The sequence below is a fragment of the Sceloporus occidentalis genome, unplaced genomic scaffold, assembly GCF_023333645.1.
Source record: "Sceloporus occidentalis isolate IW3139 unplaced genomic scaffold, rSceOcc1.0.p SCAF_25, whole genome shotgun sequence".
Classification (NCBI taxonomy): Eukaryota; Metazoa; Chordata; class Lepidosauria; order Squamata; family Phrynosomatidae; genus Sceloporus; species Sceloporus occidentalis.
This window is the reverse complement of record NW_028317005.1, coordinates 10,197,268-10,214,357: the sequence shown is the minus strand read 5'-3', so window position 1 is coordinate 10,214,357 and position 17,090 is coordinate 10,197,268. Positions and strand designations below refer to the sequence as shown.

At 41.0% G+C, this 17,090-nt stretch overlaps 1 protein-coding gene across 1 annotated transcript in view; it reads left to right on the top strand.

Annotated features, from left to right (window-relative positions):
* LOC149300378 (zinc finger B-box domain-containing protein 1-like) overlaps positions 1-17,090 on the top strand; it is a 64,817-nt gene that overhangs the window by 41,368 nt on the left and 6,359 nt on the right. Inside the window, exons 15-16 of the mRNA XM_089485323.1 lie at positions 4,360-4,524; positions 8,914-9,150. Of these exons, the coding sequence (XP_089341449.1) occupies positions 4,360-4,524; positions 8,914-9,150 (402 nt within the window). The remainder of the gene's footprint in view (positions 1-4,359; positions 4,525-8,913; positions 9,151-17,090) is intronic.

Sequence of the window (17,090 nt, the reverse complement as noted above, 5' to 3'; positions counted from 1 at the left end):
CTCCCTTCTCACACTATCTACCCCCTCCCTACCCTCCCTTCTCACACTATCTACCCTGTCCCTACCCCCTTCTCACTAGCTACCCTCTCCCTACCGCCCCCTTCACACTAGCTACCCTCTCCCTACCGCCACCTTCACACTAGCTACACTTTCCCTACCCCCTTCTCACCAGCTACCCTCTCCCTACCCCCCCTTCTCACCAGCTACCCTCTCCCTACCAACCTTCTTACTAGCTACCCTCTCCCTACCCCCCTTCTAACAGCAATCACACTCCTATCATACCCAGGCAGCCAGTACATGCTGGTACAGGGTGGCTGTAAGTGATGTGCAGACCCCATATTGCTGGCAGCATCAATACACAAGGGGGGCAGCTAGCTAGGTTTCAGCATGTACTGGCTGACTTGGCATGATAGGAGTGTGATTGCTAACAAAATTGTAGTGTATCAATTTCTTCCTCCACATCTGTCTTTTGGTCCTCATGAGGACTTCCGGTATCTGACCGTCGATTCTGACTTGTGCCTAGCTCTACAAATGAAAAGTTTTAGCCTAGCCTAGTCTATTAACTCTGGATATGTTGTGCATTACATTTCCTTCTACTTTTTTATTCAAATGTTTTCCAGAAATATCTGTTTTTTGTACGTACGTAAGGTTTATGCATTTTAACATGTTTTTTTGGACCCAATATCCTTATTAAAATGATATCAGAAGGCTGTACTGTGCCGTGGAAAGTACTAAGTGGCAATTATTTGAATTTCATGGTTGACATTTTAGCATTAATAGAACTGAACAAATCTGCTTAAGGGTTCTCGTGAACAGAGTCACTAAAGCTGTACAATCCACTCATTGCTAAATTATAGGCAATGTTTACCCCACAAAATAAATTAAATATGTGTATTTGTTTTGAGATGCAAAAATAATGATGTGTTGTTACCGTTAGTTTCATTTCTGTTGTCACCGCTTTAAGATGTAGTGTAATTTCCATCTTACATTGTGTATAATTGTCAGTGTAAATAGGAGCCAAAAGACATTGATAAATAAAAATATCAGATATAGTTAAGTCCTATAATGCAACAAAAATCCATTATTAAACAGGTGGCATTATTTAAGGCAATGTTCCCAAATTTACTGTTCTCCTTAAATGCGATCTTGATCTGAGGCATTTTTGGGTGGTGGGTACTGATCTTCTGGTCACCACCACCTACGGTGGTGTTATCTCTGCCATTCAGGGACACACTACAAAGCAGATGAGATTACACACACGGGGATTTATTTATTTATATATATATATTTATACCGTATTGGCCCGAATATAGGCCGCACCCCCCCCCACTTTAAGTCTTTAAAGTGGGGGTGCAGCCTATATTCGGGGACTAGCGCTCGACGCCTGGGACATGCAGGCAGCAGGGTTAGGATACAGATCCCCCGCAGCGGTTCAGGGGACCTGTATCCTACTATCCGATACGGTCAGACAGCCTCCCCTGCCAGCACTTTCCACGGGGGGAGTGCCAGCAAGGGAGACTGTCTAAGCGCATCGCACAGGCGTTCACCGGCTGCGGCGACACGCGCATAAACAACCTCCGCTGCCGGCACGTCTGCACGATGTGCTTTAACAATCTCCCTTGCCGGGAATTCCCACGAGTGAACGTCCGCACGATACGTTTTACCTCTGCCCCCAAAACTTACCAGAGCAGACTCCCGGGTGTCTTGCGGGGCCGGCGGGGGACATCTACGCAATACGCGTATACAACTTCCGGAAGTTGTATTGCGTAGATGTCCCCCGCCGGCCCCGCAAGACACCCGGGAGTCTGCTCTGGTAAGTCGGGGAGGGGGGGACAGTGGCAGCATATCTCGGGGGGGTGGGGGAGGAGGACAGTGGGTGCATATCTCGGGGGGGGGGACAGAGTGGCAGCATATCTTGGAAGGGGGGAGGACAGAGTGGCAGCATATCTATTAAAAAAAACTTTTTCTTTAAAAAAGCACCAAACTTCTAGGGTGCGGCCTATATTCGGATGCGGCCTATATCCGAGCCAATACACACTCTGATTCACCTATACACACCATCACATACACATAAAATACATTTTGTTTAATATATATATCTCACATACACACCAATTCACATATATACACACCAACACATACATATAAAATACATTTTATATTATATATATATCTCACATACACACTGATACACATATACACACCGTCACATACATGTAACATACATTTTACAGAGGTTCTTTATCACTCCCATCACTCCCGTATTCCGATGACACGTTGTGTTCGCTAATCCAAGTTTAGCACTAAAACGATACTTAATCATTAGAAAACGCTTTTGCAATTATGTTAGTACAGCTAGAAATGTTCTTGTTTTACATGAAAACAGCTAAATGACCCCAAACTTCACCCTGCCTGCCAGGACTATGCACCAATTATTTTCAGTCATGTCTACCTGCAGCTACTAGTGGCCTCCCTTCCCTCTCTGGAGCACCCAAATTTAATTACTTTGGACAACTGAGCATTGTTACCTGAGTTGAGCCCTGTCTTTATATACCTGCTCTGCCTTTTAGTCTGGGCCTTTGAATTTGTTTGGCTTGGGTCCCTGTTAGTCTGCTTGATTCTGATTCCATGTATGACCTTGGCTTCTTCTCGATCCTGATTTGTGTACCAGACGCCTGTGTGCCCTGCCTGAGGGCTTCCAAGCCGTGTGCCCTGCCTGAGGGCTTCCAAGCCGTGTGCCCTGCCTGAGGGCTTCCAAGCCGTGTGACCTGCCTGAGGGCTTCCAAGCTGTGTGACCTGCCTGAGGGCTTCCAAACCATATGCTTTGTCCCTACTACGGTTCCCCTGTGCCTGCTACGGTTCCCCTGTTACTGCTACGGTTCCCCTGCCAGTGGGCTTCCTGCCGACTTCCCAGCCAGTGGGCTTCCTGGGGTCTGCCCTGCCAGTGGGCCTCCCGTTCCAGGCCTGTCCGGCAAGACTTTCTTATCCACTGTATATACCAGTCCTGTTCCGGTTCAGCAATACAATCTATTCTTATATATCAGCCTGGTGTGAGACTTATCTCTTGTCTGTACTTACCTTTCTGTCGATATGCCTCTCGGAGTACAGACAGAGCCTCAGATATCCCCTGCAATTGGGCTCTTACCTGACCTGGTGGCCCGGGTCCTCACAATCTCACATACACACTGATTCACATATACTATTACATAGTAATTATTAGGAAGTTTGGAAAACCATGTTGATTTCAGATTTAATAATATACATATGCTCATTACAGACATTAGTAGATTCAAGTGTTAACCCCTCTATTACCAGGCATGACCAGATTCAGAGAATTCACTTCTCTATTACCAGACATTACACACCCAGTCACACAAACAGACAAACACAGTCACATACACACAGTCAAACACAGATACCTGTTGCTGGCTGCAGCTTACACTGAGCTTGGTGTGAAGGAGGGACTCTCCGGAAGTTAGGAGAGTTGAGAAGTCTCTGCTGATTGGCTGAGACCTGCACTCAGACATCTCATTCGGGACAATGCATTGTCTCGGTTTGAGGCTGCACAGGACATGTGGTCACCCTACCACCACTCTAACTCACCATTTGGTGCCACCATCTCTACAGCCAAGCCCTTGACATCTACAACAATTAACCAGAGCCAGAAAACTGCATCATAGTGACTTTCCAAATCGGTTAAGAAGATTTATAAAAGAAGTCTCAACCTTCTGCATTTCAAACCACAACGCACAGACCTGGGTATAAACTCCGCTAACTGTGTAAACCCGCGTAGCAATACATATATAGCCATATTAGCCCAAGAGTAGTTGGTTGAAATTGGTACCTTTTATTGGGCCCACACGGAAAAATCACATAACTTGAAAATACTGTATTACTCAGATAATAGTACTTTAGCATACCAGAAAGAAAACATAAAATAATGCAAATGCAGCTGTACTATACAAACAAAAGATCACCAGCACTTCTAAAGAAAAAGGAAAATTACAAAGAAATTAGTGTATCAAGCTATGTCAGACAAAAGACCACACAAAATGGAGCACAACAATGTGGTCAACTTTTTCAGTCTCACTACGTGATAAAATTAAGTAGCCAGTTAAATATTGATTAGAGACTGATTTGTGAGAGATAAGAGAATGGATTTGTGATTACAGTTTTATTTAGTATTTCATGCTTGGAATTTGTGAGGTTTTTGTTTTTTAATTTCTTAAGCAATGCCTGTGTGTTTTATCATACAAGATGGTATGATCCAGCATAGGACAAATCTGATGGATTTGAGTTTAATAAAAACATTCTTAATAAATGTTAAGCCAGTGGCTAAATGTATTTTCTTTATTCCAGGTCAAAGCTACTGGAGACCAGAAAGTAGCTTAAGTGACTGTGCAGATGATAATATTGTCCATGAGATTGTTGAAAAGGCACAGGCTCAGTACCTTTGTAATTTTATGGAACAAAGTTTTAGCCCCAGACCATCCAGTCAGAGATCACTGCAGAGACCACTAACAGGTGAGCTCTTGGAATTACTCCGTATTGTGATATAGACATATAAGACATGTTTTGTCACATTGATGAGTGTGTGGAGTGTCAGATGCTGTCACTACGATACTGGTGGCATATATCAAAACTGTCCAGTGGCAATTTATTGTCTGTGTGTGAGTGGAGGACATGCTTCACAGTTGCGTTGTGTGTTCATAACCCAAATGCACGAATTACAGAACCATGGAGCATTATGAAAACTGTGACCTACTTGAAAATGTGCTTCACTCTTAAAGAAAAGCCATCTCTGACTATAAAAACCAAATATCCTGTCGACTTGTGTTTATGAATAAAACAAAAATTCCCTACTGCTTAAACATACGAAAAATGTAATTTCAACATAAAAATGTGTCTATGGTTGTGATTTTAGATGCTGTGCACTTCCCAGTTGTTAAATTTTATTGTGATAAGTGCAGCCATTGTTGGCTATGACGCCTATTTCTCTCAATTGACGAATGTGGTAAACAAATCCAACACAAAATCAAAATACAGCAAGAAAATTTTTACTAAATGGACAAAGTTGAAAAATTAGCTTTAAAATGATCCACTATTGAGTAACAGATGATTATTGGCATGAGTTATAACGTCTAAATTACCGTATTTGCTCGATTATAAGACGACCCCCCAAATCTGAATATTAATTTAGGAAAAAAAAGAAAAAGCCTGAATATAAGACGACCCTATAGGAATAAAGTTTTACCAGTAAATGTTAATTCATGTAAACTATTATTTTTTAATAAAAGCTATGATTGAGAAAAATATTTTGGTTTGATTTCCTTCTATTTTCCAACCTGCCCCCCCAGTTATGCACATCTGCCCTAGAAATGCCTTTAACCCTCTAAATGCCACTGTACCCCATGATATGCCTTTTAACCCTATATGCCACTGTGCCCCATGATATGCCTTTTGACCCCCTATGTGCCACTCTGCCTCCAAAAATGCTTTATACCCCTATATGTCACTCTGGCATTAAGGGGGTTAAAAGGCATATTATGGGGGCAGAGTGGTATATAGGGAGGTTAAAGGCATTTCAGGAGGCAGAGTGGCATATAGAGAGTTAAAAAAGGCATTTTCTGGAGGCAGAGTGGCATTAAGGGGGTTAAAAGGCATTTCACAGAGCACTCTGCCTCCAGAAATGCCTTATGCCCCCATTTAACACTCCCTCCCCCTCCCTCCTCCAAACTTACCGGTGCTTCTGACTCCCCTGTCATGTAGCCGGGGGAAGCGTGTAGATGTCTATGCGATTCGCGTAGACCACTTACTCTGCAGCCGGAAGGAGGTGTGGCTAGCAGCGGGGGTTGTCTGCGTCCATCGCGCAGACCTTCCCCGACTGTCAGAGAGAATTCCCCGCACTGGTGCGGGGAACTCTGATCTCTGACAGGAGGATCCAGGTCCCCTGCAGCTGCGGGGGATCTGGCTCTTAGTCGTCTCATAGTCAGACCTATTTGAGGTCTGATTACAAGACGACCCCGATTATAAGACCTCGTCTTATAATCAAGCAAATACGGTAATTTATCAAAATTAATTTCAGTTGTTCATTGGGCAACCAATGCCTTCTTAATTTATTTGAATGATCCCTGTTTCATATGGGACGTGCATTCACATGCTGCCAGTTTATTCTCCTTTTGGCTAGGTTCCATAGACATGTCGCACCCTTTGAATGCACCCTACTCACCCTACTTAGAGGTAGGATTCAGATGGTAGTTTATTTGTAATAAATGAATAAGTAATCTTCCATCCCGTAGGTAAAGGATGATGGAGGGAAGAGGAGTGGAATGAAAAGGGGCACATGCCTCCTCAAAAGGTTAAGCCTAATTGAACCCCCATGCCAGTAGGGTTTTTTCTTTATTCGTAACCACATCCCACTGGGTACAGTATGAGGGTAAAAGTGAGGCATGGTAAAAGCTTTCAGTATTTTCAGAACTTTTGCCCCCTCCTATTCCAATAAGCAGGGAATGGGAGTTTAGTTGGGCTGCATACACCCCAAGATGTTTTATTGCTCCCTGCCCCTGTACATCTGTACAGGGGCTGTGAGTTGCAATTGTTGGCCTTCCCTTGGTTAACAGGTGGTCCTATTTTTATTTGCTTATTCCTTAAAAGCTAGTTGGTTGTTTTCTTCCAGTGGGACTCAAAGGGTTCTTAGCACTTTTGCTAATAATATATATTGGGTTTTTTTCAAGACAAATGGGGTCTACAAACCATTCATGTAAATCAATCATTTTATAATTTTTTAGTACAAAAATATTAAAATTTGGACAAAAAAACACTAATTTTCAGTTTTACCTATAAAAGCTATACATAGCCAAAAACCTTAATTGTTAAAAAAAATGGGCAAAGACTGCTGTTCACTCCTGCTGCCGGGTTAAGGCTGTAATAAGCCACAAGCAGTGAGAGTTACCGAGGATGTAATACTACATCATCAAGCTTAAATGCTGTTTTTTCAGGGATATAATATTGCAGCCTCCATCCTTTAAGGGTTAATCATGTAATGTGTGTGTATGGGGGGGGTATTTTAAACACCCAATTTTGCAAGTTTCAGGTGAGGACAATTGAGTTGTATTTCAGGCCTTTGTCGGCATCTCGCAAAATTAACTGAGAGTGTGGAAGATAGATGGAGCAGCCTACCATCAGAAGTGATAGAGGCTAAGACAGCGATGGAATTTACCTTCTTAAGAACTGATTTTCCTATTTCTAAGGACTGGAAGGTTTTTTGAAAACAAGACTGCAAAAGTACAATCATTATTTAATCCCATGTCTCCAAGATCCATTATGACATACTTCAAAATATCATACAACATGTACATCATCCAAATTTTAAGAAGACAAGAAATTAAATTCTGCTTATACCATCAGGCTGGTGCTGAGTTAAGTGGTTGTATATACAACGGTGTTGCTCGTAATCAATTCCTTCTTGGGAACACGAAACCACTGTGTTTTATTCTATAGCAGGTTGTGCTCAGCAAGGACATTTTATATTTAGAACATTCATATATCTTTTGGTTGGTTCATGCATATTCTTGCTGTACTTAACATGACACCCAGTCAAGATTAAGTTATTTACCTGGCTAAGGCTTTTGTATAGTTATTGCAGGTCAAGTTGCACTAGCTGGTGATTAGGACATAGCGTGTCCTTTTTCTGCTACTAAGATTTTGCCAGTAAACAAAACATAGCTGTTTCTATGTATTTATCCATCCAATATATATCGTTAAAGAGATTCTTAGTTATTTGTCCTTCCCACACATCGCTTTCAATCCTTTCTATTTTTAACATCCATCCCATAGAGACGCTAATGTGACCTAACCAATGTCACAAAGAACAATGAGAGCAGAAGCAGATGTAACCGCACAAGTTTACCACTGTCTTTAAATCACACGCAGAGACACACTGGGGAGTGTGTGTGTGTATATGTATGTGTGTGTGTATATATATATATATATATATATATATATATATATATATATATATATGTTATCTCATGCAGACTTTGAAGACTGGTCTTATCACCATAGCAACCAGTAAATGTACTTGACGGTACAGTACTTATCACTTTTTGGTTTCTGTAAGTATAAACGTTTTCAAACTGTGTCACCAGAATCACTTTTTATATTTTTTGTAAATTATGGGATGTTTGAAAATAGTATCTGTTTTACTTTTGATAGCGTCATATGTAAATGTAATGTAAAATATTGTTTGAAAAATTGATGGGGAATGTGTGTAAAGTACAGTTCAAGAGCAAAGTGGGAAAGGAGCTTTGGCCCCCTTTATCTGGATTTCTTCTCTTCAACAACCTGCTTTCTTTCTTTCTTTCCTCACTTTTTTCTATCTTTGTTTCCTTTTTTTTTTCTTTTATCTTGCTTGTCTAACTTTTACAGTTTTCATCTTTTCTATGGCTTATTCTTTCCCCACCCACACATACATACACACACACATCTACTTATACACATGAAAATACACACACATACATGCATACATATGCGCACACGTATATACATACACACAGACATATATATGTCTGTGTGTGTGCATATACCGGTAGGATATATATATACACAGACATACACGGTACTGCAATTTGATTGATTCCCGCGATGTGTGGCAATCAGCCTCCCTCCCTGACACTGCACACCAAGAAGTGATGTCATTTCTGTGCACACAGTATCAATGAGGGAGGGTCATTACCGAACTTGACTCTAGGGTGAGACTAATGACTGATCAAGGTTTGAGTCTTTACGCCGGTAAAGGAAGGCAGACTAGATGTGCCGGATGGTTTAAGATTCAGCTATATCCATTTTTTACCTCACTAACTGGACATTTATAAAAACAATGATTTGGATCTCATGTGAAAACATTCTTTTCAGGGGGCCATTACAAAAGACCTTCTTCCGCAAGATCTACATGGCAGATTTCAGAGTCTAGCCGTACCCCACGACATAGTACAGCAACAATACGGCCGTTATCAAGAGCAGCCAGTGAAATTTCCGAAATAGAATTCATTGACTCAACAGATAATGATGACCCTCTGTCTGAACTTACCGAAGAACAGAAAATGTTGACTGTATTGGGAAAAGAATTGGATGCATTAAGATATCTCCCAGGTAATTAACTCTCTATGCCAGGAACGCAAAAGACATACATATGGATCTCTGTTTTGTATCACTAAGATGTGGCTTAATGTTAAACACAGTATCTAATTTAGTAGTTTCTGATTATTTTAAATTGTAATTTATTATTATTAATTTATATTGTGCCATCATACTCTGCAGAGCAACATAAATGCATAGACAGTGATGACAGAAAGCAACACATTGCTTTTACTTACTAATTATTTAGGGTAGCTTTCCGCCCATCCAAAGTTTCCTAGAATTTCTTTTCTGTCTTTGCTGTCTTCTACTGGAAGTTTATTCCAGTTATCTACTATTCTTTCTGTAAAGTAGCACAGCAAAAAAAGGCTGACTAAGAAGTGATCAGGTAGAGGTGTGGGCAGAAGGCTAGTAGGAGCGGGGGGAAAGGTGCGAACTCTGACAATGTGCAAGAAGAGGTCATACTATTTTATGGTTTATGCATTTACCCAGGCCTGGACTGGCCATCGGGCACACCGGCAATTTGCCCGGTGGGCCGGGCTGGAGCAGGGCCGCGGCCGGGCCAGCCAGGGCCGAATTGACTTAGGGGCTAATGGAGCTGCAGCTCCAGGCCCCTACCTTAAAATAGGTCGTCCTTAACGCAGGGCAAAAGGGGCACCTGCCCCTTAAGCCTGCAGCAACTATGACTGGGCCCGCTACTTACCGGCAGAGGCGCGCGAGCAGCGTCCCTTCCACGGCCAGGGGGACGCAGGAATCCAACAGAACCCTGCTGTGCGTCTGCTTCCCCTGTGCAGATCTGCGGAAGTCTGCGAGCGGCGCGTGCATCATCGGTTCAGGTAAGGGGGTGAGGGAGGCTGTATGGTGTATGTGAGATTGAATGAAAGAGTGAATTAATGAGTATCTGTGAAGGAGTGAGTGAATGAATGTTTGTGAATGAGTATATGTAAATCAGTATCTGAATGAGGGAATTAATGAGTATCTGAATGAGGGAATTAATGAGTATCTGAATGAGGGAATGATTATCTGTGAATTAGTGAATAAATGTGAATCAAGTGAATGAATATGTGTGTGTGATAGCATGGATGTTGTAAGGGGGGGCAAAGATGCCACAGACAGGCTGTTATGGTGGCAAAGTTGCCACAGGCAGGCTGTTTTGGTGGCAAAGTTCCCACAGGCAGGCTGTTTTGGTGACAAAGTTGCCACAGGCAGGCTGTTTTGGTGACAAAGTTGCCACAGGCAGGCTGTTTTGGTGGCAAAGTTGCCACAGGCAGGCTGTTTTGGTGGCAAAGTTGCCACAGGCAGGCTGTTTTGGTGGCAAAGTTGCAACAGGCAGGCTGTTTTGGTGGCAAAGTTGCCACAGGCAGGCTGTTTTGGTGGCAAAGTTGCCATAGGCAGGCTGTTATGGGGGCAAAGATGCCACAGGCAGGCTGAGTGAAACCGTCTGTGGAAACCCTCCGGATGCGGGTGTCAGTGTGGCAAAGCCTGTCCTGGTGTTTGTGATTGGGTGTCAGTGTGGCAGAGCCTGTCCTGTTGTGTGTGTGTTTGGGTGTCGGTGTGGCAGAGCCTGTCCTGGTGTGTGTGTATGTGTGTGTGTCGGTGTGGCAGAGCCTGTCCTGGTGGGTGTGTGGGTGTCGGTGTGGCAGAGCCTGTCCTGGTGTGTGTTTGTGTATGGGTATTGGTGTGACAGAGCCTGTCCTGTTGTGTGTGTGTTTGGGTGTCGGTGTGACAGAGCCTGTCCTGGTGTGTGTGTGTTTGGGTGTCGGTGTGCCTGTCCAGAGCCTGTCCTGGTGTGTGTGTCTGGGTGTCAGTGTGGCAGAGCCTGTCCTGATGTGTGTGTCTGGGTGTCAGTGTGGCAGAGCCTGTCCTGATGTGTGTGTTCGGGTGTCAGTGTGGCAGAGCCTGTCCTAGTGTGTGTTTGGGTGTTGGTGTGGCAGAGCCTGTCCTGGTGTGTGTACGAACACAGAAAAGAACCCCAGCACTCCAATCAGCTTCCAATCCTTAGGTTACTTTACTCAAAGAAAGCAAAACAAAAAAGCAACATTCCGGCCAAACAGGGTCTTTTTCAAGCTCAAACCGCCCTGTTTGGCCAAAACGTTGCTATTTTTGTTATGCTTTCTGTTTTTGTTTTGCCCTTTTTCCTGCTAGCTCCCAGCTTCCTGGGAGTTGAGTGCTGAAACATTTCTTCTTTCTTTAACTGTCCTGGTGTGTGTGTTTGGATGTCGGTGTGGCAGAGCCTGTCCTGGTGTGTGTGTTTGGATGTCGGTGTGGCAGAGCCTGTTCTGGTGTGTGTTTGGGTGTCGGTGTGGCAGAGCCTGTCCTGGTGTGTGTGTCTGGGCGTCGGTGTGGGAAAAGCCTGTCCTGGTGTGTGTGTTTGGTTATCTGTTTCCTTAATTTACAGTGGGAACTATTTCATTTTAAAAATGCCCTCCTGAATTTGTAGTGACTTCAGGGGACAAAACATGCAAGGCCCTGAAATCACCCTGAAATAGTGGAAAAGATAAGGTATTGTGTTATTTACTCTATAATATTTATTTCAAGGATTAGTCGCAGTAAATTGTGGCTTCAGGCTTCCCATGTTGAATGACCAAGTATTATGTATATGTATGTACATATATGTTTTTTCATAAAAATGGGCTGCTCAGTCTGAAATGCCCGGGCCTATTTTTTGTCCCAGTCCGGGCCTGCATTTACCTATAGAATGCATATGTCTAATTGCATGCAGTAAAAAGCATTTGGCTCCATGCATGGTGGGGTAGATGGCTGTACTCATACAGAGCAAATATCCTAAACTCTTGAAACTTGGGAGGTATACAGCTGGATTAGAATATACCAACTTGGCCATTCCTGCGAGTGAAACTCACCAACCTGGTAATGTTCCTGATGGAATGGGGGGCAGCATGTTTTGCCTCTCAATCAATCATTTATTGCCATCTGAAAGCTGGATTTGACTCTGCATAATTAGCCTTACTGTAAACTTTCCTTTTTTCAAAGTGAAATCTGTATGTACGTTCCACCAGTGTTCATTTAAACCTTCTATTGCAAGCGTGACCTTTTGCACTAGCTTACACAATGTTAAAGCCATTTCACGCTGCCTTTTAAACAGTTTTAGTGTCAGATTATTACAATCAGATGTAGTGGAAATATATGCTTTGTTAACTCTGCTGATCCAGTTATCACTAGGCTTAATTGTTTTATGGATCGTATATTTAATTTGTGGCCTGGTAGAAACATGCCGTTGAATGTAAAATTGTGACCTTTTACAAAATGGACATTGAAAACTCATAATTGGGGGCAGCATCACAAAAGTAATATTCTAGATCTCTAAGCCAGTCAGTTATACCCCTGTCTACAAAATAATCAACGGCCAGCCTGTTTTAGGTAATACAGATGCCAACTACCCAGTGACCTCCGATGGACCCATTCAAAGCACCAGACGTGGCAAGTTATCAACGTTTGATGCTCAGTCTCCTTTAAAGGCACATCTGCCTCCAAATAGGTATGCAATTCTCCTTTAATTTGGTAACCATTACAGGTTCATAATTTGTTGTTCTCAATATGTTTTTGTAAAATCTGTTGTTTTAATTTCATGTCATGGTTTGTGAAAAGCCCAAATAGGTATGGGTTTATGTTGTTCAACACAGAAAACATAAATGAGTAGAAGACAAAACATTTGTACTTGGGTCCCATATGTTAACATAATTTACATACATACACATCATATGCATATACACATATATATTATACCTGCTGTCTCACACAGTCTACTTCATATCTATATCACATCTGGTTGTACCGTAGAGTCAGGAGGGATTGGCATGGAGTGTGGACAGCAGTCAAAGATAAGTTAAGCATGAGACAAAGGAAGTAATGCAAAGAACCAACATTGCTTTAGAGTGTGTGGTTAGAGATCTGACTAGGGACATGATATTACCAAGAGCCATTTCTAAAAGTGTGAAATATTTTACATACACAATTTGATGTAAACATATTTCTGTTGTTTAAATACATATTACTGTAAGACTTTTGGCTGTAGAACATTCTGAGCTCCTAGAAAAGCGTGGAATACGCCACTTGTGAATGATACGTGCATTTAATGTGCAGAATTGAGCTTTAAACCTGACATTTATATTTCGCATGATGTCAGGAAATGTAATTCCATTTTTTTACTGAGGAAATCCTTTTAAAGCATCATCTTATGCAAAGATACTGTATATCCCAACATGCATCTGACCATATTTTCATAATCAGCTTTGTATTTAGCAGATTTTGAGAAAAGCAAATAAAAAAAAATGTGTTGACCTAGGTGAGTGTCCTTAGGAAACAAAGTATTTTCAAGAGTTTGAAATGGATTTAACCAATATTTTACAAATCTGACATATGTTAAGAGATGTTAGCCCTTCATATAGGTATGTTTTGGCCATTCAGAAACATGTGATAAACGTAGCACCCAACTAAAGAAATGCCCATGACTTTTATACATTTTTGCGGGTTTTGTTATGGTGGAAACCGTTACTGAACATTTCTGCAGCTGCATGTGTGCTTGTTTTCATTGTCACCAGCAATTGCATGTCATAATCAGAACCTGTTGATTTTTGGGGACAGACACACAATAAATTGTACCCTTTAGAGCCCTTGCTTCGTGTAAGTGCATCTGCTTTATTGTTGATGTCACATTTAGTAACAACAGCTGCGTCTCATAATCTCATAGATATATAATTAGGTTCTTTCATATGTATGCTGTGATGACTATTATTTTTATTTCAGCTCGCACATGATTTCCATGGAATCCCTGCAAAGCTGTGGTGGCGAAAGTGATTCAGGCGAAGATGAAGAGACCCTGCAGGACAAACTCAATGTTCTGTCACTCCAGTAACATTGAACCAATCAGTGTTGAAAGAAATATTTTTTTTATCTCAGTTGGATGGTGTTGTATTGAAGTATTTTTGTTTGCATTTGTTTGGCATTTTTATTAGTCGCTTGGAGGATTGTATTGTATTTTATGTATGTATGTATGTATGTATACACATGGTTAAGCCATCTAAGTTCTAAAGTGCAGAAAGACTCACCTTCCACGAGGACCTCTGCCTGAATTAAAAAATTACACTTAAGACCATTTTGGCTTGACTTCAGCTTTTGTTCCTCCCCCAAATCCCAATTCCAGTAATAGTTACTCTTTTTTAGGTTATTTTCCATTAACATAATTTCTAGATGTCACTCGATTTAACATCAGTAAGACAAGGGGCTAGGAAGCAGGATATAAATATTACAATAAAATAGATTTGCAGTGTAATACAATAGGAAGAATTACTGATGCTCATACAGTCAGCTAAGTGGTAGATCCCCTTGTGACACCAGTAATTTTATATGGATTTTCTCTGAGCTAAATAACGTATTGCTTTATTCTTTCCGTCTATTAAAAGAAAATTACAGGTATAAATAACATTGATGAAAACCAAGATCAGTTCGAATACTGTCTATTTTTACTATTTTCGCTCATAATTTACTGCGTACATTCCCAGGTGGTAAAAACTCCAGTATAATTTTTTTTAATTTTATAACAATCTACTGTAACAGCGAGTTCTGCATATGACTTTTCAACTATGAGTGTTACACGGTATTCACATCATACAAGCCAAAGTACCAGAGTAACAACATATCACAAATCAGTGTGTTAAATGATGTCCAGTATAGGACACATGTACACACATAGTTTATAGAATGAATCTTGTTGTTTAACTTCATTAGGGTAGGTGGATATCCAGTGACACACTGAACTACATCATCAGACCCCCATTAAAACAGTTTAAAAGCTATCCCTATATGTTTCCTATGCTCACGGGAGCACTGGCAACACTGCCTTAGTGGCCACATGAGCCAAGTGTTCCATTAGTGGAGTGGCCTGGTGGACAAATGACTGGCAATACTCATTGTGCACTATCCATAACACATCCAATACACATTCAGGTTTAGTCCTTCATAATACACAGGTTGATGAGTTGAATCTGCCACACTTCTGCTTTGTTGAATAAATCCCTTGGAGCCTGCCCTGAGTGCCATAACATCCAGCTCTCTAGCATTAAAAGGGTTAAAGCATCAATGAAACATGGATACAGATACTTGTTCCAGAAATATCCAAGTGCCAAACAAAAATATATGCACAGATATATCCCAGAGTTACACGATATCAGGCTTCGAAGGATAATCAAGTACATTTACATCATCTTATAATGATTGCATTTATTTCCCGTAAAACAAATAGACTCTATTTCTGGGGTTTAATTGAAAGTTGGCAACATGCAATTTCATAATGAGTAATAAGAAATCTCTATAATCTCTCTGATTGCAATCCTCCCATATGCATATTTAAGAGCAATGTGATACCGGGCCATGTGTGAAAATGATAGTTACTTTCTTATTTAGCTTATGTTTTCTTAAACATACGCTTTATGTATATGCCCATATGAATGATTGGCATTGGAATTGCTACTCTGTTATCTTTAGTTTGCAATTTGCATCTATTGCACAATGAAGGAAGTGACCTGCTTAATATTACAGCTAAAACTGTACTGCAAGCAAAATGTGTTTTGTTTGTCTGCGTGTTTGCTAAAATATAATGTACTAAAAACAGATTTACTAAATTGATTATGACAGTTTTCATAATTACAAATGTTCAAAACTATAGAGGTGAAGTGATCCTTCCATTATGTGTATAAGCCACTATATAAGAAGAAAGAAAATTCAAATGAATGCAAATGGGAGCAATGAAGTAACTATTGGTTAGTATTGGGGGAATCACATAGTATTTTCTCTATGAACAGTCAGTGAGATGTAATACAGTATTCTTCTTCAACAAAGGGCAAGTAATTTAAAGAAATCTTCTCACATAAATGCAGAACACTGTAATTACATACTAGTCTTCAGGTTGCTCTTGGTGGAAGACCACTTTTTCAAACATTAAACCAGGATAACTCTTTTTGGATAACCACCAATGAATTTTATTTATATAGTTTACTTTATAAGCAGATTTCCTCTTGTTTACGTCCACATCACTGTGACTTTATGGCTATCGAACCTACACCCACCAAACATTCTAATCACCTGAAGAAGAGGAACATCAATAAGGAAAGAAGTAAAGGAATGATTTGACCTCAAACATGGACTGTGCCTCATATAGAGAGTCAGTGATCACTACAAGTAGTGAAATTTGTGCTGGTGGTAGAGATGTTTCAGCCTCAGAACTCAGTACACAAATCACGTGGGAGGCAACTATAACAGAATAGTGTAAGAAGCTCCTTTCCAGTATTGAGCACATCCCTTGGGATGGACGATCAACAGGAATGTTGACTCACATTAAATAAAAAGAGTTCCCCTGGCACGCTTAGCATGCCTGTCTAATGCATTTGTCTCCGCTAAGAGAGTGAACATTGTTTTCCTTAGTCTGGATGCATATATTTATGTTGGGTGCTGCGGTAGACCTGGCCTCAGGGCAGCACCCATCTCTGCAGATGTTGTCCTTTCTTCTCACCACTAGGGTATGATGTTGTTTCCTGGATCAATGTTCAGAAGGAATCACAGTGCTGGGTCCAGCATGCTATGTGTTTGCCTCCCTCCATCATCAAGGCAGACATTTTGGAATATACATTTTTTGAACATTGTTTGTACGCCTATGAATTGCTTGACTAGGGATTAATTTACCAACATTAATATAGAGATAAGTTTAAAATTAGCACCACTCTGTGCCTTTAGAGGGAAGACTGGAAGTTCTTAAAAATTTTATGTATAGACAAGTATATGTCATGCAAGCACTGCCTGGATATTAAGACGGTATTAGGTTAATTAAGTACTTAATTTAGGTTTTTAGTATAGGGCTGTATAAACACCTTAAAACAGGCCATTGGTTGCTTTATAATATCAGAATATAAATTATGTTAATTTGCAAATTATTAAATTTACCA